At 46.8% G+C, this 27,789-nt stretch overlaps 1 protein-coding gene across 8 annotated transcripts; it reads right to left on the reverse strand.

Moving 5' to 3' along the window:
* Positions 1-3: 3 nt before the first annotated feature.
* Positions 4-27,789, reverse strand: PIK3CD (phosphatidylinositol-4,5-bisphosphate 3-kinase catalytic subunit delta). 8 transcript variants are annotated; one of them, XM_030463733.1, is made up of 24 exons: positions 27,710-27,789; positions 22,266-22,339; positions 21,754-21,917; positions 20,157-20,385; positions 19,285-19,514; positions 18,308-18,487; positions 17,783-17,932; positions 16,193-16,282; positions 15,235-15,456; positions 12,158-12,254; positions 11,875-12,005; positions 10,947-11,006; positions 10,657-10,824; positions 10,130-10,251; positions 9,601-9,744; positions 8,685-8,784; positions 8,216-8,394; positions 7,946-8,055; positions 7,321-7,399; positions 6,950-7,117; positions 6,097-6,220; positions 4,531-4,676; positions 4,160-4,292; positions 4-3,895 (listed from the first exon to the last, which is right to left on the reverse strand). In XM_030463733.1, exons 3-24 carry the CDS (start codon positions 21,892-21,894, stop codon positions 3,758-3,760), a joined length of 3,141 nt encoding a protein of 1,046 aa, XP_030319593.1. In that variant the 5' UTR covers positions 21,895-21,917; positions 22,266-22,339; positions 27,710-27,789; the 3' UTR covers positions 4-3,757. The 8 variants fall into 8 exon arrangements, 7 of the variants coding, with proteins under 7 accessions (XP_030319593.1, XP_030319594.1, XP_030319595.1 ...); XM_030463734.1 differs by lacking the exon at positions 27,710-27,789 and adding an exon at positions 26,782-26,803; XM_030463735.1 differs by lacking the exon at positions 27,710-27,789 and adding an exon at positions 22,907-22,961.

Consider the following 27,789-nt stretch of genomic DNA (forward strand, 5'->3'; position numbering starts at 1 on the left):
GTACAGTTTCTCAGTCTTTTTTATTGTTTTTTGACTTACAAAACATGTACCTAAAGCAACTGAAGTTAAACATGTAAACATTCTCTTCTTACAGAACCACAGTTTGGCTTAAAAAAATACTTCTTTTTCCAAAGGCAACAGAATAAGCACAATCAGTTTGTACAGAGGTAAAAAAAATAATCACAGAAACATCTCGAAATAAATAGAACTAGAAAGGGATATCACGAGCATATTTGGAAAGCCAGAAGCTACTTGGAGCAAAATGTACCATTTTTGAAAGTGATTTTTCAACCATTCAGCTTGCTGACAACTATCAGGTGAGCTGCTGCTTTGTAAATTTGGAGTCAAGGGCTCTTTGCTTCCCCAGTTTAGCCACCAGTTTCATTCAGGGTGCTGCTCCAGCAGGGCACAAGGAAGAAGATCCACTCAATGGCTCATGGACATTTTTACTTGCAGGTAAGTCAATTTTCTAGGCTAAGCAACCTCACTGTAAAAGTCTGCTGGCTTCAGAAACACCTTTGCTGAGTTCTTACATTTTATGCAGGTACAGCTTGGGGTTATTGCACTTCTAAAACTGAAGGACAGATGACATGAGCCACTGCTGCTTTGTACCTTTGTAAAGCTCTTATTAGCACCCGAGTTTTGTGGTAAAACTGCCAAAACATCAACTGAAGGTAGGAACTGCTGCACACAGGGACCTGCAAACCAAGTACCAGCACCCTCAGAGCCTGTGAAGCAGAGGTTATGTAATCTGGCACAGAAAATTATAATATTTAAAACAGCTAAAATAATAACTTTGGTTTTCTCTCATAATTTGTTGAGTTCCATAATTTGAAAGTTCCATTTCCTAATGCTGTACTTCTCATTGCAAATATTGATCCAGTGTTATAAGACTTAATTTGAAGGCTGAGCCCATGACCTGCTGTTTGGGTTCCAGAAATCCAGGAATAATATCCTAAACTTGGGAGAACCACAGCAGGGGAAGTAATTTCCTGTATATTGCAGAGAGCTCATCTTTCCCAGAGGACAAGACTCAGAGACTACAAGAAATTTCTTTCAGTCTGACCTCCAGAAGCAGCAGCAGGTGAGAGCTCTGGCTCCAGGCAGGGCTGGGGTTGGTTTCCTGCAGGTTTGTGCCCCTTCCCCACTGCTGGTTCTGGTGTCGTGGTCAAACTGGGCTCTGGGCAGGTACAGGGCCAGTTTTCAGTTCCTGCTAACTAGGGATGGTCTGCAGTGGAGGAAGTCCAGCAAAACCAGGTGCTTGCTGTAGATTTATGCTCAGTATTACTGATTTTTAAACAATATGCTGAAGAACTGTTACAGAGGAATGTGTTAATAAGTAACTTGGCTCACTTGGAAGGGGAGATGCCATTCTGCCTTCAGATATTCTGCTCACCACATACAGTAGCACTAGAAAAAAGGATCTGAAAGGATTACTTAAGTTAAAATGAGTTTTATCAGCTGCTTCTAGTAACTGGTGCTCTGCAATGGGCAACCTGGTTTACAGTACCATACAGAACAGACTTCATAGCATAATATCTTTTATGAAAAAAGTACTTGAAATTAGAATTTAAATTAGCAACAGTATAACACTAAATCTGACTCTGCTACCATCTGTTTGTATGAAGAGGTAATGAGGGAAAGTGTGTTAAAGGGGTTTCATGTTCCATTCACTGCCCAAACCTAGAAATAATTCCTCATACTCATTTCTACTTAGGGTAAAGTTACTTCTGTTAAGGCATTAACTTAGCTATACAGCTGATGAAGAACAAATACATTAGAACACCAAATATATTAAGTCCACCCAAACAGAGGGACTTGAACAGCCAGTCTAGGGCAGCATTCTTTTAGTTTTAAAGTATTAAAAAAAGCTGAAATTCAGAAATCATTTGTACCTATGTGTGCTGGATGCAAAACCACTATCAAAATAAATTTATCCCATGACAGGGAAGACTTAGAATGAACAGGGCAGATCAGTCTCTGTTCTAAACTTGCTGGTTTTGTAGGAATTTTAAACCAGACATGAGAGTTGTCCATCATGTGACAAAGCTGCAGCTCTTGTGACTTGAGAAACAAGGCTAGCAAATGTCTGGATTTTTAAAATGTACATGAATAAGAAAAAGAGCTTAAAAAAAAGCCAAAACCAATTCTGTGAGCAAAAGAAAATTGCTCAACCTCATTAAGGGCACACAAATCAAGTACAGGATTCAGCTTCTGGGGGGGTCTTGAAAATTAAACTATGCTGTTCTTTAAAGGGCAGGAATGATCTAGCACCTGGAGAGGAACCTGAAGTTGTGGAGCCCATGGGGAAATGGAAGAAAGCACCTGAGGGACCTGCTGAAGGGAGCAGGTACTAAAACCCTGCTGCTCCACCTGTATCACCCAGAGCTGCAGCCTGCCTGATGCTCTGAGCAGTGGCTCCTGTTCATCTGTCCCTCTGCCACAGCAGCACTCAGGACTGTCACCAGGTGAGGACAGTGGCTGGAGACTAAACCAGGGCATGTGAGCAGAAATAGGTGATGGATTCCAGCACCTGGTGGGAGCTGGGAGAGATCCTGCTTGGGAAGATGAGAGAGGCAGCAGTGAGGAGAGGAGGAGGCTCAGGAGAGGCTGCCTGGCTGAGGGACCAGCACTTATCAGCACAGCTGGCTCTTTGGCTGACCCCCCCAGTGCACACCAGTGCACACCAGCTCTAATAACAGACAAGGAGTCACATACCATGGTGGAGAGGAGGAAGAGTGTGGAAAGGAACAGGGAACAAATTTGTGATGAGCTGAGATGCAGCTTCCTGTAAGTGTTTCAGTGTTAAACCCACTCCTCCCTCCTTACCCAGGCAGCCAGGCTGGCTGAACACCTTGGGCACAGATGCCAACATCTGTCCCAGCTGGCACTGGAATTGCAGTGCTGTGTCCCAGGGATGGTGCAGGTGTAGGTCAGGAGGTACCTGTAGCCACCATCATTACACATTGAAAATACAATCTTACTGTTTTCAGGCTTACAGACAGAATCAACAGAGGAACCCAGGAATTGCTTGAGGCTCAGCTGAAATCTGCCTTAGGAAAGCAAAGAAAAATACCTAACCCACTGGCCAGGCTGAGCTTGTTCTTGTGGCATCAGGTTTTTGACACTGATAGATGGGTTCTGGTTCAGTTTCAGAACACTTTGGCCTCTGTAGCAGAGACAAAATAATGTGCCAGCATGGGTATTTTTATCCTGTCAAAATGCAGAGTAAAACAATTTGTCTAAACCAACTCCAGTGGTGACTGAAGGTGACCTACCTTGGAGTACAGTGAAACAGGGGAGGAGGAGTGAACACAAGGTGGAGTTAATGACTCTGAGCTGTAATAGTGAGGACCTGGAAGATGGGCTATAGTACAAGAGCTACAGGGATAGCAGATTCTCAGTGTTCAGCTAAATTTCCAAGAAAATGGAAACAGTCACAGTAAGACACTGGGAGGATGTTACAACTGAACTCTTCCCTTAGAAGATGTATTTGGAGCTGAACAAGATCTTAAGAAAACAGTCCATCTACCTACCTTCCACTGGATGCAGTAATTTTATTGCCTCATGTCTCTCCCTTGGCCCCCAAACATTATGCAGCTGAGGATAGTCCAACAATTTCTCAGCCATGCAGCAATGTCTGCTCTCTGGCTCTTCAGCATGGTGACATTCAGCAGTCTTTAAAAACCAAATGCTGGACTCAGTGCAGGTGTGACATTCTCCTGGAGCTTGTGTGCAGGATGCTGCTGCTGTTGCTCTACTGTCTGTTATCCTTGGACACGTTGTGTGCCAGCCAGTTCACTTTGGTTTTCCAGCTCTCTCGCAGAGCTTCATTAAACTTGAGCCTGAAGTGCTTCAGTGCCTCCTCATCTGTTTTCCCAAGAGCCAGGGAATCCTGCAGGGAAGAGGCAGAACTTGGTGTAGCCTCCCTAAAAGTGCAGCTGACAATTAATGGCAGTTGCAACAATTTAATAAACTAAAAATGTTTACTTGCTAAGAAATTACTCCACCGAAAGGAGCACTGAGCAGGCAACAAGTAGCCATGAATTGTTAATTGTTTCAAACAGCAGCTGCACAAAGCTTTTTCTGATAAACGCATGCACCCTGCTCCTGGATCAGGAATTGCATTTTCACTGTGTCTGGGCTCTGCTTCTCTTACCTTTAAATACTGAATGTCTTTAGAGCAGCTGAGTTCTGGCAGGCCAGCAGCTTTCATCAGTGCAAACAAGTGCAGGAAGAGGAGACCATGGCGCCTCAGGATCATGTAGGCTTTTTCACAATAACCCCTGAATCTATTCCAAAAAGAAGATGAGGCAAAGGAACAAAGGCAGCAAGCTGTACCACTTCACAAAGCAAGGAAAGCTGTTAGTCTGCTGTCTGCACTAATGACTACCAAGCTCTTCCACCTGTTCTAACACTTAATAATTTATTTGATTTTGTGTGTACAGACATCTGTTTGCTACTGCCACTCAAAATAACCTCTGAAAACTCAAAGCTTAAAATGCTTAAGTGAAGTTTACAAACACTTACCTTTCAAACTTCTCATTGTTGTTAGTTTTGCCCTGCTGAATGACATGCACAAAGTCATAGGTTAAGATGAAAGGAACTCGTTCTCTATTGATACCAAATTTGGTCTTGAAGTTCCCCAAGAAGTGACCAAAATCAATATGGAACAGCTGGAAAAAAGGAAGGAAAAAAATTGTTTTTTGAAGCAGCATCTGTCTTAGCTGATCACTGTTGAGTTCTTTTCACAGTTACTCAATTCAAAAGATACCACCTGAGGAGAAAAATTACCTCTCCAGTGCCACTCCTTCTGGAGAAAAGGCAATATTTACTTGCCTAGATATTCTCTAGTGTAATTATATATATTCTCTAGAAGATGGATAGGACAGCAATAGTACTCACCTCCTCAATCCTTGCCATAGCTGAGGAAATTTCAGGTTTTTGTAAAGCCTTAATGGCCACTACTTGAAGCAGAAAGAGAACTACTGAGTGCACCCCACCTCTGCAGTGCCAGACAGTGTGTGGAAAGATGTCCTGGTTTGAATTTGATACAAAATATTACTCAATTGTTTCCACCTCCTCCTTTTGGGCTTTTTTGGTTGTTTATTTTTGGGTGGTTTTTTTGTTTGTGGGTTTTTTTGGTTGTTTTTTCTTAATTTTTTTGTTTGTTTGTTGTGGGTTTTTTGTTTTTTTTTAATATCAAGCAGTAGAGCAGTGCTGGGAAGGAGGAGGATGTGCATCCCCAGGGTTGCAGTGCCCCCCCGTGGACACCCGGCACTGGATTAATGGGGCACAGAGGGGGTCCCAAGGAAGAGATGACAGTGGCTTTGTCTCTGCTGTGACTCCATCCCAAAGGCACCAGGAGGTTTCTTTAGCAGTGACATTTTGGGACAATTAGATGCAGAGGAGGGGGATGCCACCCAGGAATGGTGGAGGCACAGCTGAGAGGTTTGAGTCTCAAAACCTCAGCAAGTTCTTACATTCAGCTATTAACTCACTAGCTCTGCCTTGTACTGTCTGGCAGAGCACAACTCAACCAGAAAGATGGTTTAGACTTTACCAAAATATTAGTGATGTAGTTTAGTATAAACTCTGGCAACTATTCGTGTGAAACAAAGAAGTAAAGGAGTCAGGACAGGGATCAATATGAAATTAAAACCATGCTGATCACTTGCATTCATTTTTTTAAAAATACACAAACAAAACCCAATCATTTTCCCCTAGGCAGAAGACTATAAGTACAGCAGCTTGGATAAGGAACTGAGGATCTTACAACTAGGAGCAGTTCCTAACTCTGTTGCAGCCAAGCTCAGACTGAGAGCACAGTGCTTGAGTTTGCTTCTGCGGACAGCTCTGGGATCTTTGAGGTAGGGATTGCTCCAGTGTAGCTTCAAGGCAGGAATTACCAGTGGCAGCTGATGGCAGTGATACTTATAGAAGTGTAATTATAAATATCTTATTTCCCTTCTTAATGACAGAAACCAGTGAGAATCTTTGTCCAGTCTGATCTGGAGGGTCAGGTACACAGCAGGATTGCACTGGGATGTACCTGTACCCCAATTCCAGCTTCCCAGCAGCAGGCAGTGCCCGTACCTGCCCAGTTTCCCGGATCATGATGTTGTCACTGTGCCTGTCACCAATCCCCAGCACGTAGGTTGCCACACAGTACCCAGCACAGGAGAGAGTGAACTCCTCAATAGCTTGTTCCAATGCATCACTGAATAGGGGAAGAAAAAGATTGAAAGAGAATTTGACATGGAAGAGCAGTACTTCACCACTGGCAAAGTTGTTTTTGTAGCTTTTTCCCCAATCCAAGCCTGCAGGAGAAGGTCAGGGAATCACAAAAAGGAGCTGCAGTGGCAGTAATTGGAGAGGTCTGGCTAGGGCTATCTGCAACCTCAAGGAAAATGGTTTGGGCTCAACTATATTAAACCATTTTTAGATCTTCACAGATGCAAAAGGTGACGTGGGCTCCTTGGTGCCCTGTAATTTGGTGTCCTGCTACCCCAGAGCAGTGCTGAGGTGTTGCTGCTATTTGGTTCTTTATCTAGCAGAGCCCCAAGCTGCACAGCTTTTGTGCTGTTTGCTTTTTTCCCTTCCCAGTTTTGGCATGATTCGTTCTGTCCCTTTTCCAGCTGCTACTACATAGCCTCTGGAGAAAGTAGCAGGACCAATGGGAAGATCAAGGTTTGGACCCAGCCTGTGGACAGAGTTATCAAAGCTATTTAAGTTCAAAAAAGCTGGCAAAAAGTAACTTAAATTTCTTTTAATTCATTTAATTTCATTCAGATATCTGTGATGCCTTCTGGTGTGTCAGGCAGTGAAGCAGCCATAGATTTTGTGGGAAATATGGATAACAAGGAAAAAACATGAGTAAAGCAGAAGAAATGTTTCCAGCTGGAAGGAAGCAGTAAAGCAGCACAGAGTAAAAGGTAAATTCACTTACCCTGGGTTCTTGGACTTTAGCCAGTTGAGCAGAGCATCCTTGTTGAAGGCTGCAGTGGCCACCATGTTGCTCTTGTTCAGCTGGATGTTGGCAATGGTGTCTGAGTGCATGACCACCTCTATCAGTCCAGTCTTGTCTCCTGTGGAGAGGCAGCCATAAGGGGTCATCCTGCAGAGATGAAAGAAACCCTTCCACTGAAATCTTGCCCAGAATTGGATTGTTTTGACTTCTGAGCTTTCCTCTCAACTGCCACATCTGCCCAGTACCACCAAACCCTGACTGCCTGCTCACAGGATACAAGACAGACCCCTTGGGGACAGACAAAAAGGCTTTGCCAGTGCAGTAGGGACAACTGGGAGCAAATTACTCACCTCAAGTCCAGGCCCTCCTGCTTCCACAGGATATCCATCAACTGGATCATCTGCAGGGTCAGCATGTCCTGACGGAGATCTGTGCAGCATTCCAAAGGAAAAAAGGGTCAGAAGGGGTCATAAGAACACCTCTGGTGTTCCTGCCCCTGGAGCAGGTTGTTAGAGGAGCCTTTGCCATGTTTGTCACTTGCTAGATGTAGATAGCAGAGAACATCAGCAGGGAGCAATGTTTGGCAGTGCCAGTGTAAAGCCCCCACAGCAGATCCCTCAGCTCAGACATGGTCCATGCTGCTTCAGTTTTTCACAGCTCTTCCCACAGCAGATGGAACTGGACACAAGAGTGAGCAGCAGCCACTCCAACCCAGCAACACTTGGACTGCTGGAGCATTTCCAGCCCTCACATCAATTTCTTTTTACAGTGCAAGTGCATTCAGCTGCTACTGTGCTACAATTTTAACAAAGAGCAAGTGAAAGAGAGAGGAGAGTTACTTGATCTCCAGCTTCCTGTCAGCAAACCCCCCCACACTGATGTCCTCATTTACACATCAGCTTAATGGTGCATATTGAGGCCCACTCACCACAATCAGTATTTGAGAGTGTGAAAACATATCCTTTAAAGACTCACCATCTCCATTTTTAAATATAATGCCCACTCCACCTCCACCTGTCTCTTCATTATTAAACACAATCCACAAAGGTTTCATTTTGGAGTCCATGAAGGTGCACTGATCCACACTAGAGGAAACCAACAGATTACCATCAGAGCTTCTGTCTACTAAAAAAAGCAGCCACCTAAGCTGCAAATTCAACAGCATCTACAAATCCTAAGGGAGTGGTGACTTCCAGAAGAAAAGGGACCACGGGTGTACCCAGGAGCTGCAGTTCTCTTGCTTACCAAACTTCAGCCAGGATGATGTTGGGGTTCAGGGGGGACTGGAGGTGGGAAAGTGCTTCCAGATAAGTTTCCTGCTTCATGCACACGTGCATCATCTCCTTGGTCTGAGGCTTGGTGGCCTTTTGGGAACTCACTTTAACAAAGTCGTTGAGAGCTTTCATCTTGTTGAGTGCTTCTCCCTGAAAAATGAAAGGAGGGACAGAACAGGGGTTACAAATAGGAAATGCCTGGAGAATGTTTTAAAATGTTCAAATCAACTGCAAAATGTAAACCTTGTACAAGTACAGGTAAGAAATGAGCAGTGTCACACATGATGGGGAACTCAAGGCTCTTAATAGGATGTGCTAAATCCAATAGATCAGTAAAAGGGTTTTTTATTTTATGTGTGTCTGATGACATGAAGCTGGAAAAACTGAGAACCAGCTCTAAGGAAGAGGGAAGTCAACCTTAGGGCTAAAAGCAAGTTTACCTGTTTCATCAGAACTTTCATGTGGTGGGTGCTGCCTCTGCAATATGCTTCCAGGATCAGGCCAAACCTCAAGGCAACTGCAGGAACGTGCATCTCTGACCTGGGGAGGTTAAAGCAACCCAGTGCAGTGAGTGACCATTCCCCCATTCATGCAGCACAGGGAGGATGCAGAATATTAGCTTAGATTCATTCTGGGGAGGGGAAAAATAATTATCCCACCCCAGAAGATGATGTAGAAAAAACATTGCTTGAAGTGATGAGACATCTCTCTGGATGACTCAGTGCCTAACCCCTCCTTTAGAGAATATTACTGAAGAGTGCAGTCCTATGGCTTAGAACTGGCAGGTGGCCATGGACCATAGCTCACAGCTATGTGTGTGTGTATATATACATGTTTATATACATATATACCTAAATTCTGAGAGACAGTACCTAATCCATGTACCAGCACCTCCACAACAACAAAATTTTAAAGTAAAAAACAAACTGAAGTTTTTATGTCCTCCTGAAATAATCCTTACTCCTAAGTGAAAAGCAGCAGTTCCTGGATTTTGGTGATCACAGCAAGGAAATTCCACCAGTACTTCCATGAAAGGCAATAAACACCCTGGCCTCTGTGTGAGACACACTTGGTGTCTCACTTCACAAAGCAGTGGCAAACCCACCCAAAAAGTGCTGGGTTCACTTGATTACTGAGAAAAGGCTCAAACACAGAGGTGGTTGAGCAGTGGAAGAAGCTCCCCAGAGGAAGTGCTCACAGCTCCAAGCCTGCCTGAGTTCAAGAATGATGCTCTGAGGCTCGTGGGGTGATCCTGGGGGTGCCCTACCCAGGGATAGGATTTGGCCTCGATGATCCTGATGGGTCCCTTCCAAGCTGGCAGAATCTATGATTGTGATTCCATGATTTGGTCTTTACCTCAGGTGCCAGAAAAGGAAGTGGCCAATCTTGCGGTTGGATAAGGCCCTGTCCAGCAGGAATTTGGTTAATTCACAGTCTAAGTAGGATTCATACTTAAGCACCTGGACGAGCTGTAGCAGGTATTGGAACAATTCGTGGTCTCTGTGGGAAGGAAGGAAAAATAAAAGGCAACCTTGCTTGTACTGCAACAAGTGTACTTACAAGGAGTGTAAAGACAACTCTCAGCCTTGTGCACGGTCCCCCTCAGCAGCCTTAAACACAGAAAAGGAGAAGGAGAAGGAAGGAGAAGGAAAGGAGGAGGAAGGAAGAAGAGGAAGAAGAGAAGAAGAGGAAGAAGAGGAAAGAAGGAAAGAAGAGGAAAGAAGAGGAAAGAAGAGGAAAGAAGAGGAAAGAAGAGGAAAGAAGAGGAAAGAAGAGGAAAGAAGAGGAAAGAAGAGGAAAGAAGAGGAAAGAAGAGGAAAGAAGAGGAAAGAAGAGGAAAGAAGAGGAAAGAGGGTCCTGCACACCCCTGAAGGTGAACACTTACGTTAGCTTCTTCAGTGAGTTGATAGCAAAGGAACCAACATATCTGTCAGGAAAGCTGAAATCCAGCAGTTCCAAGGCATTCAGGACAGGCAGCTCTGGCCAGGTCTGAAGCAGGGAAATCATCTGTAAAGGAAAAAAAAAACCACAGCGAATAAAGGAACAAGGTTTTTATGATGAATGGATAAAAAACTTAAATTCTCCTGGGGAGAGAGCTGCTCCTTTGTGGGGGATTAACACTATTATAAGCATTATTTATAGATACCTGATAGGAGGAGCCAGCTCAGTTCACAGCAGGGTTACATTTGCTGAACCACAGTTAGTGGAATGAGCTCTTTGGGAAAAGCACTTTTAGACTAGAAAGGGACCTTTAGAAGATCCTGTCAGAGCTCTTGAAGTAAGAAGGGATGAGCAGCAGAGACCATCCCTAGCTGATGTCTGATGTTCTCAGTGGAAAAGATATATATCCAATCCAGATCCTACTGCTGACATGAATTAAACAGATTTTTAAATTTTTTTCTTTTACCTTACCTGGGCAACATCTTCATGCCTGTTCCATTTGGTGATGATAAGCAGCTTTGCTAAAGCTTGTGGGTACTGGTCACGGATATCATATCTCATCTTCCACACCAGGTCTTTCTCATGCTCATAGAGCTCAGTGTGGCTCCTCCTCTCCAGGATCTCCTTCAGCTGCAGCTTCTGCTCAGAGGAAAGAGCACACAAAGGGCTCAGTCTCAATCTGGAGGGCTTGCTTAGAAACATAACTTGATCTATGAAAGCAGGCTTGCACAGAGCTGGAAAACTGATGCCAGAACTCTCACCTCCTCAGGATCTTCTGCTGCAGCACGGGGTTGTTCTCCATTCCTCCCCAACTCCAGCAGCTGTGACACAAATAAAAGAGTCTGAGACAGGCTCCTCATTTCCTCTGTACTTCTACCTCACCATCACTTCAGGCATTTATGCTGCACTAGGGATCAGTCACCTCAGGCAAGGTGAATCAAGGTGTACATAACTTACTCAGCAGGACCCCTCTGCTCAGAGCTGCAACTCAAGTGCCCAGAGAGCCCCTTGCCTGGTAGTAACAAGAACAGAGGGCACATCTGCACACCCACAGAGTTTGTGAACAGGGCTCTGGGTCACTTAGTCTGACAGGAGCCATTCCAGATCCTTGGAACAGGGGTGGATTTGCCAAGCAGGCAGTGCTGCCTGAGCCACCTTGCAGACTGGCACAATCCCTGAAAGCTTCTGAGGCAGAAGATGCTTCATGAACACAATGTGTGTGTGTGTGTGTGTGTGTGTGTGTGTCTCCTTTGCTGTATTTGGGACATTTCTTCTTCCATTTTACATTTGGCCAGTTGCAGTGACAGATGGAAAATCCCCAACCAGGCAGCATGTTATCACTCTGTGCTGGAAGGGAGGGAGCTGTCTACTCTCACTCATTTCCCCTTTTCTTCTTCTTCCTTTCTAAACATTCCAGTGTTGCCTGTAGAGGCAGCTCTGATTAAACTCATTTTTGAAACAAATGCTCATCTATGACAGGAATTCAGAGGAATTAGCTCAGAAAAATACTCACTCCAAGGTCCATCAGTTAAGAGAAAAAGTCAATTTTTCAATTGCCAACATCTATTCACCAAGTTTCCTTGTATCTGGGCCCTGTCAGGAGCTGCCCAAGAAGCACTGACACTATGCTCCTGACCAGCAAAGCTGGGGGGATTTCTGTGCCTCCCAAAAAGTGTCCACATCTCCTACCTGCTCAAAAGATGGGTAATAGACAGGATGTGATGCCACACTGGGGAAGCAGATGACCAAAGCTGCTGCACTTTCTGTGTTGGGGTTGCACTGCACTGTGCCCATGGGGTTCAGAAGTTCCCCTTTCTCATCTGAAAAGCAAAGTAGAGAAAGCCATGAGCCCCAATCTCCTGAACTATCATGGACCCTCCTGGAGAGCAACTCAAGAGTGCAGGGCACCTCCTGTCACTGTGACTGAGGTTAAAGCCACAAAACACCACAGTAGCTCCACCTCCTGACATACCTGGAAAGGATGACCACATGTGCAAGCAGCACTCCCCTGTTTTCAGCTGGTCCTTGTAGTCAAAGAGCATGACATTCACCCAGGCAATGGGGCAGTCCTGCAGAGAAAGTCAGACTCTCATTTGGCTGCTGTAACTGCAACACTGGGATGAAGGCAAGAGAAGCAAGAGAGAGAGAGAAGTCCCCATGCAAAGCAAACCTCTCGCAATAGCCAGGAATAAGGAGTTCCACGTTCTTGATGTTTTCCAAGTCTGCAAATGGCTACTCAGAATGCTACAGGCAGGTAACTTCCCACTCAAGAGTATCCAGGCATCCCCTCCCCAAAGAGATGCTGTGCAGAACAGCCCAGCCCAGGCAGCAGTGCCTGTCTGCTCACCTTTTAAGCTCCCTTAAAATCAGAGCACTAGATAGCCTCAAATGCAAATATTTGCTAAAACCTGGGGTCTTCTGAATGGCACCAAGCACTCCCCACAAATATCCCTAAAACTTCATCACCCAATATTCCACATAGCTGAAGAATATTTAAAGTTTCCACTAAGATCTTGCAACTCTACACTTGATACCTGAAGGAGCTATGACATATTTACTTCACATATTTCTCAGCTCAAGGGGAGGGAGAAGAACCTTAATTTTGAAACAAGGAACATAGAGTTAGCATGACTTCAGGAGACCAGGTCAAGGAGATGTCTGATAATGGGAAGAAAAGGCATGGCTCCTTTGTACAATAACAAACACTTCCTACAGAAATCAAACTTTATGCTGCCAATCCCCCCTCACAAACCCCAAAATAAAACCCATTAAAGCCTCACTTTGGAGGTGGGAGACTACAGCAAGTGACTGAGACGTGGCCAAGAAAGAGAACTTGTCTTTCCTCCCTCACCCATTTCCCTTTCACCAGAGCAAACAGACATATTCCACAAGTGACCTAAGATGTGCTGCAGTCATGTTCCCCAAATGGAACAGTTTACTTCATGTAACAGTTCCAGCAACACCAGCTTTTCACTCAGCTGCTCAGAAAACACCAGGGCTTAAGGATGTGCTTAAGCAACTGCCTTGCAAAGAGGCAAAATTTTAATGAGACATCCTCTTCTCCCACTGAGACATCCTAGAGGATATATCAGGCTTACCCTGAAGGTAAAGGACTTGGTGAAGGTAGCAAAGTAAGCATTTCCCCCTAATCAGACTAAATTAATCACTTCCAAACAGCCTCCTACAAACCTGAGTTGATTTGATGAGATTAAGGATCTTCAGTAAAATCCTATCTGAGACACCAGCCTCTAGATCCCAGGGAAAAGCCAAACAAAACACCACCAGCAGCAGTAACCTTTCCCAACCCAGAAAATGACACTAAGCCCCAGCACAGAGCCTGCCAAAACACAAGGCAAGATTTCTGGTGGATCAAGTCCAGCAAAGCAACGATTCAGCATTGTAAGGATAGAAATATCTCCTGCATGACTTAGAGAAACACCAAAAGCCAACCCTCTGGGTGACATTAACCCTCTGACTCATCCCATCCAGCCTGCAAGCACGCCTGGTTTGGGGGTGAAAAATGGTTTAGTCCCAGCTATCTGCTCTGAACAGTCCACACAGACAACCAGCATGCATGGAATTAACTTCTGAGTCCCCTAAGCAGAGCAAGCAACACAAAGATTTGATGCAAAGCAAAACACAGGGCAGACTCTGACTACTCTAACCTCCTCTTCCCAATCAGTTTAAATGAGATCTGGCACCTTCCTCAGAGCTGCAGCTCACCAGGTGGAAAAATCCAGTTCTGCAGAGCTCCAGCAAATATTGTGATGCTATATTAAGAGAGCTCACTGCAGTGCATCCACCTTTCCCCAGTACCAGGACACACATGAACAAGATCCTTTTAACAACTCAGCTAACCAGGCTGGTTTGGTTTTGTCAATCACAACAGCAGCATTTCCTTCTGACTGCTCCAAAACTGAAAATTGGTGCAGTGTGTGACCACAAAAATGCAGCCTCTGGATGAATCAGATATTCTGTGCAACAAAAGCCTCCAGGAAGAGATGCAATTTTGCTATTAGTAAGTAAAAAAACCCAACAATAAAAAGGTTAATCTTGGTCCTAGCCTCAAAATATTTCCAGTCTGAAGTTTCCAACCCAGGAATTGGTCCATACAAGCAGGGCTCATGGGTTGCCTGGGGATGCTCTGAGGCCCCTGTTGCTGTCAACACAGCAAAGCCCAGTGAACCTCCCAGCAGTGAAAAGGATCTGGCAGAAATGAGACTAAAATCTTTTGTTTATCTATCCCCCATTTCTCTGCTCTCTAGTGAAGATGTCATGACTTATCCTCTGTTTAAAGCACGGTAACAACTTTTTTATGGCTGCAGAAACAATAATTTGCAGAAGAATAAATGCATTTGTTGCTCATAAAGAAAATTCTTCACATGCAAAGAGCTTGAGGCATTATGCTTAGTTTACAACACCAGGAAACCAGTAAGCCAGTTACTGAATTATTAATGGACTGGAAGCTTTGGAACAGAGATTGGGAAAGTGAGAAATATTACTACATCTCTGATTCAGAAACTCAAAACAAGAGCTTCCAGAGTGATTCAACACTTCCCATCCTCAGTCTGCTGCACCTGAACAGTAACTTTGAAGATCCTGTGCTCTCATTTCACCTCACAGCTTTACTGTAACCAGTGTTTACATTCCTCATTTTCTTCCTTCCCTTTCCTAGCTGTTAATTTACGGGGTCTTTGCATGAAAGATCTTATTAGAAAGAAGATGCAACACAGAAGATGGTTTAACCTCAACAAGGAAGTTACAGAACAGCAAAACAGGGAGAATAACAGAAATTATTCCTCTTTCTATGCATTTAGATGCTGGGTGTGTTGCTTAATGGTCTTTCTGGACAAGAATCACATTTAAACAACCTCCCCACTTCTCAGTTTCCTGTTGAAGAAGTTACTGGCTGTTGCCCTGTAAGATCTCCTATTAATCAAGTCTCTTTTATTAAGCAAGTCTGAAAGCCAAGGACATTTGGTTCAGGATGGTGTCCTGTGCCCTCCAGCACTGTCAAGCCTGGCCCAGTCCCACACTGGCTGTACTCACAGCTTTCTTGGACTTCTTTTTGGTGGAACGTGCCTTCTTTGCCTTCTCAATGACAGCATAGAGGGCGAAGCAGAGCCGGGCCATGCGGGGCAGGTCACAGATGTTGATATCAAAATCCATCCTCTGCTTCCACACTGGCTCTGAGCATACGTTCACCTCAGAGCTTGACACTGTCTTGCACAGCATCTCGTTGCCATGGAAGAGCCCTGCTTGCACCACCAGCTGAGGGACAGAGAAAGAAAACCATGAATCCACAGGAGTTTGATCTGTTTGCTGGGGACAGATGGTTGGAAGAGGCAGAGGACAGGGGACACACTCCCCTGCACAGGGTTCCCTGCTCCTCCCCTCTCCTGATTCCCCTTCTCCTCATGCACCTGCTCTCTCTTCTTTTGAAACAAGGAACATAAAGTTCAGGACACTGGGTCAAGGAGATGTCTGATAATGGGAAGAAAAGGCATGGCTCCTTTGTACAATAACAAACACTTCCCACAGAAATCAAACTTTATGCTGCCAATCCCCCCTCACAAACCCCAAAGTAAAACCCCAGGCTTTACTGCATCCTTCTTCCTGAATTAACCTCACCAGCCACTACCTCTCCCCCATCATTCTCTCCTCTCAGTGTCAAATTTCTCCTCCTGCTTTTTGCAGAATTCCCTCCAGCCTCTCCCACACCAGCATCAAGAAATAATCACCACAGGGCAGCAGCTCTGTTGGCTCCTCAGAAACTTCTGCCAGGAAGCATTTCTAAGAATGCATCACACTGGTGCAAGTTCCCTTCCCTTTCCTGTTTTCTTGCAGTTTAGAAACTGCCCCAAAAGGGTTGAATGAACCACAGATAATGGAGGAACACATGAGAACAAGCTGTCAGGGCCCTGCTGTCCCCACCACACAGACAAGAGAGATGCAACCAGGAAAGCCAAAGCACAAAACCAAAACCCCAAAGTGAGTCAGTCCCCACCTTCATTCTCTCATCTGCATTGACCTTGCTGCCTTGCACCAGCTCGATGTAGAAAGGCTGCTCCAAGGACCAGAGAGAACCATAGTTGGGCTAGAAAGAGAAAGGGAAAAATAAGAGAAAAAGCAAAGTAAGATGCAGACTTCTCAGGCCAGTGACAAAGCTCATCTCCCATCACACGGGGTTTTGCTCCAAAAGAGAAGTGCAGTGCATTGCAGGTGGGTAGCATGAGACAAGCAGGAAAATTGTGGGGTGAGCTGGAAGGCTCCTGGGAAACTCCCAGATCTTGGGCTGTGGCCAGGAACCTGAGGGGAAAGTGAGGGAAAACTGGGGGGGGAAACTGAGGGGGAAAACTGAGGGGGAAAACTGAGGGGGAAAACTGAGGGGGAAAACTGAGGGGGAAAACTGAGGGGGAAAACTGAGGGGGAAAATTGAGGGGGAAAACTGAGGGGGAAAACTGAGGGGGAAAACTGAGGGGGAAAACTGAGGGGGAAAACTGAGGGGGAAAACTGAGGGGGAAAACTGAGGGGGAAAACTGAGGGGGAAAATTGAGGGGGAAAACTGAGGGGGAAAACTGAGGGGGAAAACTGAGGGGGAAAACTGAGGGGGAAAACTGAGGGGGAAAACTGAGGGGGCGAAACTGAGGGGGCGAAACTGAGGGGGCGAAACTGAGGGGGCGAAACTGAGGGGGAAAACTGAGGGGGCGAAACTGAGGGGGAAAACTGAGGGGGAAAACTGAGGGGGCGAAACTGAGGGGGCGAAACTGAGGGGGCGAAACTGAGGGGGCGAAACTGAGGGGGCGAAACTGAGGGGGAAAACTGAGGGGGAAAACTGAGGGGGAAAACTGAGGGGGAAAACTGAGGGAGGGAAACCGAGGGTGGAAACTGAGGGGAAACCTGAGAGGAAACTAAGAGGAAACAGAGGAAACTGAGGGGAAAAGTGAGGGGAAAAGTGAGGGGAAAAGTGAGGGGAAAAGTGAGGGGAAAAGTGAGGGGAAAAGTGAGGGGAAAAGTGAGGGGAAAAGTGAGGGGAAAAGTGAGGGGGAAAAGTGAGGGGGAAAAATGAGGGGGAAAAGTGAGGGGGAAAAGTGAGGGGGAAAAGTGAGGGGGTGAAACTGAGGGGGTGAAACTGAGGGGGCGAAACTGAGGGAGGGAAACCAAGGGGGGGGAAACTGAGGGGAAAACTGAGGGGAAAACTGAGGGGAAACAGAGGGGAAACAGAGGGGAAACAGAGGGGAAACAGAGGGGAAACAGAGGGGAAACAGAGGGGAAACAGAGGGGAAACAGAGGGGAAACAGGGAGGAATTGAAGGGGTAACTGAAGGGAGAACTGAAGGGAAACCGAGGGGAAACCGAGGGGAAAACCGAGGGGGAAAACCGAGGGGGAAAACCGAGGGGGGAAACCGAGGGGGGAAACCGAGGGGGGGAAATGGAAGGGGGAAACGGAGGGGAAACGGAGGGGAAGCTGGGGGAAAACTGGGGGAAAACTGGGGGAAAACTAGGAGAGGTAGGGAGAGGCAGGTGCTGCTCCAAGACCGGATCAGCATCTCGATCCATGGATAGCTGGGGGTAACTCTGGTCCCTGTGCCATTTACCTTTTTCTTGGGGAGTGGGGGAGGCTTGTGAGCCATCTTTGGGGGGCTGGCAATGCAGTTGTTTTGCTCATCCCTCATGGCAATGATGGTGGAGGAGTGCACCATGGTGAGGTGTGGGGTGAGGCCTCGGTGCAGGCAGCTGCGAATGTACTGCAGAGAGGGGAGAGAGACAGCATGGCTGAGACTGAGCCAGGCAGGGACACAGCACATCAGCATCATCTGCAGCAAAAGGGGGTGGAAGGAGTAAGGAAAGGACACAGCAACAACAAACACCCAGTTTTAATTCATCTCCTCATGCTTGATAAACCTGTGACTTGCTGCACTTGTGTTGCCAGAGCTGAGAATATGAAGTGTGCCTTTCAGAGCTGGCATTTCATCGACTGACTGGTGATTTCATCCACATCAACAATGGCTGCATTAAGGCAAAACACTCAGAAGGAGTCAGCACTCCCAACACAGCACAGAGGAATACAGGATTACTTCAAGGAAGAGAACCCCCAGCCCATCATGAGGCAGAAAGCTCACCTGGAACTGGTACAGAGGGTAGTTTCCATAGAGATATTCCCATTTCCCATTCACCTGCAGGGTGTAGTCCTCTGGGCTCTCCACTGTCTCATGGCGAAAGACAGTAGCCTGCTTCTTGATAGCATAGCTCATTAATGTGATGGGGAACTCCTTGGGGGAGATCTGGAAGGTGAAGCTCTCCTGCAATCACAGCAACACAGCACACCCCTGGTTTCAGGTTTGAAATCAGCAGCCAGAGCTCAGCAGACAGGAAAATACACTTTTTTTGCTAGCCTCAAAGAGGGGGATAGGAAGATAAGAGTTCACACACACACAGACACACACACACCAGCAAATATTTGCCAGTGGGCAGAAGGCTGTTTCAGCAGCACAGCTGCAAGGCTGGAAATCAGGAACTTGAAGTTCAGTTTAAGCAGAATCACCATGTGGTTTTTAGTCACTAATAATCTTCCCACTGCCATCCCACCAGCAAAGCAGAGAGGGTGGCCAGGGTCACTCTGCTCACACACACTTCTCTGGAAGGCTCTTCTCCTCCAGGGGTGGCTTCATGCCCAGGCACAACCTGCAAAAATCCTACTAACCAAGGGTAGCAGGCAATAACAGGAGCCCATGGACTACACAGAGCAAGTGGTCTATGCTGGGCATGAGCTGAGCAGATTCCTGGGTTTCAAAAGGAAAGGCATGTACTGGATTCTGTGCTTCTCTCCTAACCCAAACCAGAAAGCTTTCCACCACCAGATGTGTGTGTACATCCTCAGCTATGAGCTAACCAACAGATGTTGAGGAGAACAGTTTCCTTGGATGGAGGCTCAGAGTCTCCCTCCCAACCATCTCCCCAGGCAAAGCAATCTGGAGGATGAAGATGGACACTGAATGCATGGCAACACTGTCCCCACACACACGTTTTTCTGCCTGCAAATGCCCAAAGGTTTAGCACAAACCAGTTAAACATTGCCACAGAAAAGTTTGTGCTTTACCCCGCCAGACTGAAACTTGACATTGACAAAAATGTTCTTGGTGGGGTTATGCAGAGGACCAGTGCCAAGGCGTTTGGCCATGGGCTCCAGCTGCAAGGGGAAGTTGTACTCCATCCAAGCTGACCAGCTGAGCTGCTGCCTCTTTGCTGCTCTCTCCTCACAGAACTGGCACATTTTGGTGCGGAAATCGTTCACCTCTGGATCCTGCACAGAGTCAAACTCATGCAGACCTAAGCAGAGAGCAAGAGAGAAAGGCAAAGTAAGTATCTGCACCCAGGGGGATATGTCAAACTTTGATAGTCAGGTGTCTGTGAAAGTCTTCCTAAACACACATTTAATCATAGAATGAATCATTTTGGTTGGAAAAGACATTTAAGATCAAGTCCAGCTGTTAATCCAGCACTGTCAGTGCCACCACTAAAACATGTCCCTTAGGGATATGTCAAACTTTGATAGTCAGGTGTCTGTGAAAGTCTTCCTAAACACACACTTAATCACAGAATGAATCATTTTGCTTGGAAAAGACTTTTAAGACCAAGTCCAGGTGTTAATCTAGCACTGTCAGGGCCACTACTAAAACATATCCTTAAATATTTGGCTGAAAGGGGAAGAGTCAGCCAATCTACTACTAATAACTTATTAGCTATGTACATTTGAACTCCCCCAACTGCCCTCTGTGAGCAGCAATGATCACCCTCCTTGGACCTGCACACACACAGCTGCCTTCCCAGATCCACCAGAACCCAAATTTACTCATTCCAGCTCCTGCAGGCTCCATCACTGCTCCAGAGGCAGTAAGGACAGAAACCCATTTCACCTCCAGCCAACATCCACACCCCACGCCTGGCAAGACCAGTAATTGGGGAACTGACCTTTCCCAATGAGCAGGCTGATCTGGGAGTTGATAACCTTCTTGGCTCTGTCACCTTCTCGAGCCACGAGCCTGAGCACTGGCAGGAAGGGCTGGATGTCACAGAGCCGCCGCTGCTCGTCCTCCAGCTCCTGCTGTTCTGCTGTCTGGTTGATGCAGGTGAAGACATAAGCCTCGGGGTCACTGAGCATGTGGTAGAGAGGCTCATACTGAGCATGCTTCCACACCACCTGGGACAGACCAACAGCAGGGTGAAACTTCTGCTGCCCTGCCAGAACCTCAGCCACCTCTCACTGCTCATCCCACAACCTCACCGTCCCCAGATGCAGTATTTTGGGCAAGGGATGCTCAGCCAAACCTTCTCACAGCCTTCCTGGACCTGCAAACACAGGCTGCTTTTCAGCCACATCTGGTGGCTCCAACTTATTTGCAAATGCCTTTAACCAGCTTCCTTTTTTTTTAATGCCTGCTGTTTGTTTCAGGCAAAGTAAACCCCTCTTTCAGTATTTAAATAACTCCCACCTGAACACCCCCCTCACAGCCTTGTGAAACAAAGGTGTTACTCCCCCTGGAAGCAGAACTGGGTTAAGTAATTTGCATGAAATCTGCAAGAAAAGCCAAGAACTTTTTTGAAGTCCTCTCAACACTGCCCAGTTCCCACATTTCCTTTGCTCCCCATGGACAGCACTTCCACGTGACTTCAGATTCCATTTCTTTATTCTCACCCTAAGTGCCTGCTATAGGAGACAAAACTCTGGAGCACATGGACCTCTGGCCTGACCCAGCATGGCTGTAAAACACAGACCTGTAAATTAACAGCTGGAAACAATCAGGTCTACTTGCCTTTTTTTTTTTAATTTTTGTTGGTTTGGAGTTTTTTGTACCTGAAAATCACAGCATGAGGAAACTTGGAATAATCTGGCACAGTGCTTCTGTCCCTTGTGATCTGTGACTCATCTAGGCCAGGTTGCTGCTGCAGAGAAAACCTTCTCCACTGTTTTTCTTCACTCTCCCCTAACCCAGGGAAAGATGGAGGCAGCTACACTTCATTTACACGTGGTTTCACTACAGCACTCTTACATCAAGCACTAAGGAAAATCCTATCATTAGTATTCCCAGTTTTCAGTTTCTGTGAGGCAAGAGAAGGCTGGGCTGGCAACCTGGATTCTTTGAGTCAGTCCAGCACTTGTGTTTGACTGATTTTGGGGGTGATTTCTCTTACTAACATATGCAAACACAAGAGCTTTCATCATGGGAAATCCAGGGTAGGAACTGGTTGGGTCAGATGGGATGAGCCCCCTGCAGCCAACTCAAATCTCCCCTCCACAGCTACTCTGATTGTCATCCCAAGGTCAGATAAATTCCCAAAGAATTGAGCTCTGCCCTACTGGCACCAGCACACTGCTGCTGGCAATCTGGGTGGCCAGATGTGGGGTTTCAGGGACTGCAGAGGCTGTCACAAAGGAGGAGCTCTCATAGTGAACCACAAGAAACACCTCAGAGCAAAGCTGCACAGAGTTAAGACCCAACACATCTGCCCAAGAACAGACTCCTTGTTCCAGGAACTGCAGCTAAAGACTGTGGAAAAAGGTTGTTACCTGTTTGATAGTGCCCAAGCTGGCATTGCAGGACACTGAGAGGTTTAAGTAGATGCCTGTGGGCAGCAGAAAGTCCACTTGGATGTTTTGGTTTTCCCCCTTGGACCAGAATTCCATAGGGCAGTAAATGCCTGGGGGCATAGTGCTCACTTCTTAGCTACCACCTGCAAGAAAAGGATAAAAAGTTTGCTGCTGCTGAGTACATAATATCTCCTCAGATCTGTGCTGTTCTCTGTAGAAAGTTAATGTGCAAAAGGACCCAAAGGAAGGAAGGTGAATCCATCCTCACAGCACCTTAGTCAAATTTCCAACCCAGTGTCTAAGGCACATTCTTGCTACAGAATTTGCCTGCATTTCAATACAACTCCTTCTCAATCTCTTCCAGGCTGGGATTAACATCTATGTCTGTATTTGACAAAGGAATTAAAGAAATATTTTCACTTGAGAACAAAGGCACTTGTCCTGATTGCTCATCTGGGACCAAGCAGCCAAGAGAAACAATGAGTCCCTACCCCTGGCTTTGTAAGGCAATCCTCAGGCCACATGCTCCAAGCTCCACTTCGTTTTTCCAGAGCTCAGTTCCAGTCTGCAGAAGGGAGAAAGAGGTGTTGCTGGTTCTGAACACACATTTTGATGTACACAAACAAATATCACTCAGCTGTAGATTCCTTCCTCTACAAGCACAGGAAAAATGAAATCTAAAACTGAGGCAATCAAAATAGGTTTGTTATCCTTTCATTTTGCATCCTTCCACTTGGCAGGACTCCACAGTTTCTTCTCAGCACATCCAAAGAACACAAATAAAGGAACAAGGATCTAAATGCTATCATGGACAAATGCTTGTTTTCAAACCCTAGAGAAGTGTCCACATGAACACTTAAACCATAAAGCATCCAGCAGAAGCTTTCCTGCTTCAAGACATGTAACAGCAAAGTCAGAGAACCAATTCACCCAAGTTCCCTTTCACTTACCAGAGCTTTTCCACCAGGTCAGCAGAGAAACCCACCAGGAGGACAGCCTGGAGGGTGCTCACACATCCATGGCTTGTAGCTGCTGGGGAAGCAGAGGCTTCAGCCTCCTGCTACTCTGACTCTTTTCTGGTTCTAAATTCAGCTCTGCACGTGCCCTGAGCAATTCTAACAGTGTCACTTACCCTCAGCTCCTGAAACCAGTCCAAAATTTGCTCATTGACAACTTAAAAAGATGGCACTGCAGCTGCCAGGCAGTGTAGGAACTTAGAAAGAAACTGAGCAACGTGCTGCTGGAGATTTGGGTCTCCCAAAATCGTCAAGTCCTGCTGGCAGCTTCTCCTGGTCCAAGATGACAAGAAACCCAGCAGCTTATCTGCCAGTTCCTGGGAGCACCCCACTTCCCCCTCAGCAGTGAGGTAAGGATTCCCAGAAATATGAGCTAAGTTTTATCTGTCCTGCTTCCCCAGTGCACACGCTGTGTATCACCCAGGGACCGGATACGGAGCCCACAAAACCACCCAGATGCCTTCAGAGGGAGGGAAGTAAAAAGGGGGAGGAGGCAAGGTTCACAAGTTTGAATCAAGCCCAACAAGCTTGCCTCCTCATTAACAATGGAACCAGCAGGTTTCTAGAACATCTGCTGCCTCAGCCTTTCCCAATGGCACTGAATACCAGGGCTCTGCTGACCAGCAGAGGCCGAAGACACAGCCCTGCCTCATCTGCTTCCTTGCCACATCCCATTAGATATTAATTATCTTGTCTAAGCTATTAGCACTACAACCTCAAATTCGAGCTGCCCAACCCCTTGTCTTTCCAAACTCTGATGATCTCATGATGGAGAGGGATTTGTCCAACAACCTGGAAGGGATATGCCAAGGGAAGAGTAATTCTGGAGCTGCAGCATCTCTAATACTTTGTTTACCATGCCTCTCCCCTTCCCACTGCTAAACTCAGAATGTTCAACTAGTTGGACCTTAGAATTGATCCCGTGTGACAGTTTCACAAGAAGCAAGCTCATAGATGAATACTCCTGCACCATCCCACTTTCATCTTTCCTTTCGCCTTGGGAAATTGGAAGAGTTCTCCAGGCTTGCACTATCTTAACCTCACAAGTAAAAGTAACTGCAGTTCCCTTTTCTCTGGGTCATTTTGCCATTTGTGAAGAGCCAAAGGCAGCATCATTCCTTTTTGTCAGGGTTGACACTACTGGAGTTACTGGAAATATACTTTTTGCCTTTTAAAAAAGGATTCCCCATTGCTGCTGCCAATATTTAAGAGCCCCAAAGTTATCTCAGACTTTCATCTTGGTGGACAGACAGATGATTATTAAAAACCCCACGTTCTGGTAAGGGTTCTGACCCACAGGCCTGGCATCCTGAGCTTCAGGTTAATCAACCCACACTTGACAGCAATTAGATGACTGCACAACTTGTGTATCTCTCAAAGCCAGGGCAAGCAAGACTGAGACAGAGGTTTGAGTTTCAGTAGGATGCAAAGCCACAGGAGGCCCCAAGGAGGCACACAGGCTATTAAAGACCTCTGCTTATCAACACTGAGCTGTAGCCTCCCACTTTTTACCATAAGACTCCCCCTTCTTACTGCAATATACCCCAAAGCATCTTGCTAGAGTACTTCCACTTTCCCCCACCTACATCTTCCTATAACAACACTTCCTCCCCCACCAGCACATCTATCACAACCCCCCACTTCTTGTTCCAAGTGCAAGGCAGGTCTGCTGCTGCCTTCCAACTCCAAGAACACCAGGACACTTTAGAGGGACAGGAGGGATGCACTTGGCACCCCAAGAGCTAAGAAGCTGAGCAGAGGCAGCCAGAACACACATGAAACACACAAATCTCCTCTGATTAGGTTTATCAACCACAGCTCTGGTGTTTACAACATTGCAACTGCTACCCAGAGAAAAACAAAAAGCAAAAAAAAAAGAAAAAATAGCAGCAAGGTAGTGAGATGACACATGGAGCTGTGTTCCACAAACCTCTGTGAGGCTGCAGCCTTAGACAGACACGGAAGCTCTAACGCCCACAAAGAGATTACAAAATTACTGAACCCCAAGGATGACAAAAATACCTTTCAAGTTTATAAGAACTGAGGGGCACAGAGCTCACAGGTGATGTGTGTTGCGTGGGAGACAGCAGGAAGCCACTTGCAGTGCAGGCAGCAGCTTAGCTGGGGGAGGAGACCACAGGAATTGTTATGTACACATGTGCTTGGCATGGCTTTTCTGCACAATCAATGCACTTGGCAGGTCTGAGCCAACCCCAGGCTCTCAGAGGCACAGATTCACCATTTCACTGAGGGTTCTGAAGGTGTTTTAAGCTTAGGCTTAGGGAAAATAGGTGTAGATCTCCTCAAACCCTAGTTCAGAATATCCTAATCTCCTGTACTTGGTTTACTGTAATAAGACCTCTTCTTCTACCAAACAAACAAACCAAACAAAAATCAAGAAAACAAGGGTTTGCATATTATCATCTTCTGTTTTATAGGAGGATTCTTACTGATCTCACATCCTGCCACACAATTCTCTGCACCAATTCATTCTTTCAACAGTTGCTCCCTGTTCATCCAACTCTACATAGTAGACACATAGTTACATCAGTGCCTTTTATTAGAGACATGTAAGCCCCAGATTAAATACCTTTACTCCCTACTTTGCTCACACAAACCATCAGATATACAATGGAATCAGGGTAAGTGGGCAAGGGATGAAAATGCACACACCTGACTTTTCAGGTCTCTAAAGCAACGGGGAACATCCCCTTCTCTACCAGATGGGCTGAGAGAAACCAATATTTAGGTACTGTAAATCAGCATCTTCCATGCATCAGGCTGCCAGCAGAGAATAAGGGATTTTTCTACCTTCCAAAGAAGGGGTTTTGCTATGGAGACTGCAAGGATCAGGCTTTCAACAACCAGTGGATCCAGAGAATCCCCTTCCCTTTATGAAATAAAGGCTTCTTTGCTTTGAGCATGTACACTGCTCAGTGCCCACCCTGATAAAACAGCCTCAGAGAGAAGAGTAATGGGAAGCAGAACTGCACTAATGCAATCTGAACTGGAGCTAACCTTGTTTGTGTGCAGGGCTGCTGATGAAAGGGGTTGTCAGTGAGGAAGGAGATAGGGAAGGAGAATGTACACATGGTGATAAAAACAGGGTGCATTTCTGTGGGGCTCCCAGCTTCAGAGCAACCAGAGAAAGAGCATCAGAGTGATATATTGATATCAGCATTCAAGCTCAATAGGACCTTGGATCCAACCCCAAGTAATAGCTAAAGGGAAGGAAAGAGGAGCTCAGGCAAAGCAACTGAAAAGAAACTGAAATGTAAAGCCATACCTCATTCTGGAAGCAAAACTGTATCATAAAAAAGAGAGGCAGAGGCAGTAAGAAAAGCATCTGATGGGAGGACTCATGAACCTTGCTCTGGTGGGAGCTTTCCAATGGCCTTTTAGACAAGTTCACAGTCAATCAACTGCACTTTCAGTATTGCCTGAGGATGCCTCTAATAGGAAACTCTGTATTTAGTGGTTAAACCAAGTGCTTGAAAACTGACAACCTGCAAAGTTCCATTCCCAGCCCTGACAATTTTTTGATGCATGACTTCAACCAACCAACTCCTCCATGCTTCAGTTTTCTCATAGGCACAAGTCTACCCCATAAAAGATGCTGCAATTCTTAAGTGTTGGCAAAGTGGTTTGGGGTTTATCCCTGCTAACACAGGCATAGCCTGGGAGTTGGAGTAAGCTGAACAAAAAGCTTCCAGCCAAAGAGGTTCCTAAAATTAATAGTTCTCAACTGCTCCCCTGAGTGGACAATACCAGAAACCCAAATGCATCTTGTGGATTAAACCAAGAAACAAGCTGTACATTTCTAAAACCCCTCCACCTCAGCTTTCTTCACTTTGATGTTCCCATCTCTAGCAGGCCACGCTTAGGTGCTAAGCTACATCCTTCAGAGAGCTCTTCAAGACTTTCTGCCCTGCCAAAACACACAATCCAGAGCTAATCCATAGCAGAAACACAACTGCTCTTACCAACTAACCTGGGCACCACAGCTCCAGTGCCAGAGAGGGAGGGATGGGATGGGCAGATGTTGCCAAGCAAGTGCCAACCTCTGGGCGACTCCTAAATTGCAGTGAGAAGGTACCAAGCACCAAACCATCCAGGTAAAGATGGGGCAGGGATCCTAGCAGAACAAGGCACCCCACGGAGTTGGCCAGCAAGTGACAGGAGTGGTTACTGTCCCATTCCTGGCCAGAAGAGGAAAGATCGCTGCCATCACTGCCTTGGAAACTGGGGAGCGCTGCTGCCCGCGCATCAATTCCTGCGGGGGAGATCCGGCTGCGGGCTGACCCCCAAAGCAGCGAAAATCCACATCTCACACACAGCAGCTAAAACCTACACCCAACCCGCAGGCTGCTGAGTCTCAAACCACCCGCTTTTCATGAAGCAGAGCCGCATTTTTTAATTTTTTTTTTTTTTTTTTTTTTTTGAGCAGAACACCGTTTGCAAAAGGAGCCCGAGCAGCAATGAGCATCCACCGCAAACGGCGCAGGAGCACCCGCAGGACGGGGACACGGAGCCCACACACCCCACTAGCCCCGAGAACACCCCACTAGCCCCAGTGACCCCCTCCCCTCGCCCCTCATGGGGCCCGGAGGCTCCCGGTGCCGCGGGGGGATGCGCAGCGACCCCGGCCCAGCCCAATCCGCTCCGGCCCGGGGACAAGGCGACCGCTGCTGCGGGCCCCGCTCCTCTTCCCCGCAGCCCCGGGTTCAGCCCAGCCCCGGTCGCCCCCTCCCCAAACCCCGGCCCTCCGCTCACCTGCGCCGCTCGCCCGCGGCCACCGCGCTCCCGGCCCCGCCCCGCACGCCCAGGACCCGCCCACGCGCGGACCGGGGCGGTGGCGAACGCGCGCGGCCCGGCAGTAGCCCAGCGCGGGGGCGGCCGTGGCCACGTCCCGCACTCACCGTGTGCGTTGTGTTCCGCTAAACCCGGCCCTGCAGCCCCGGCGGAACCAGCGCGGAACGGGCTGGGAAAACAAAGCCCA

The sequence above is a fragment of the Calypte anna genome, chromosome 21 (assembly GCF_003957555.1).
Source record: "Calypte anna isolate BGI_N300 chromosome 21, bCalAnn1_v1.p, whole genome shotgun sequence".
NCBI lineage: Eukaryota > Metazoa > Chordata > Aves > Apodiformes > Trochilidae > Calypte > Calypte anna.

Excerpts from the sequence above, each read along its gene's own strand:
- PIK3CD (XM_030463733.1), bottom strand. The coding sequence starts at position 21,894 with ATGCCCCCAGGCATTTACTGCCCTATGGAATTCTGGTCCAAGGGGGAA. Across the intron at positions 8,395-8,684 it reads TGAAAGTTCTGATGAAACAG|GGAGAAGCACTCAACAAGAT; the intron begins GTAAACTTGCTT and ends TTCATTTTTCAG. Across the intron at positions 3,896-4,159 it reads AAGACATTCAGTATTTAAAG|GATTCCCTGGCTCTTGGGAA; the intron begins GTAAGAGAAGCA and ends TCTTCCCTGCAG.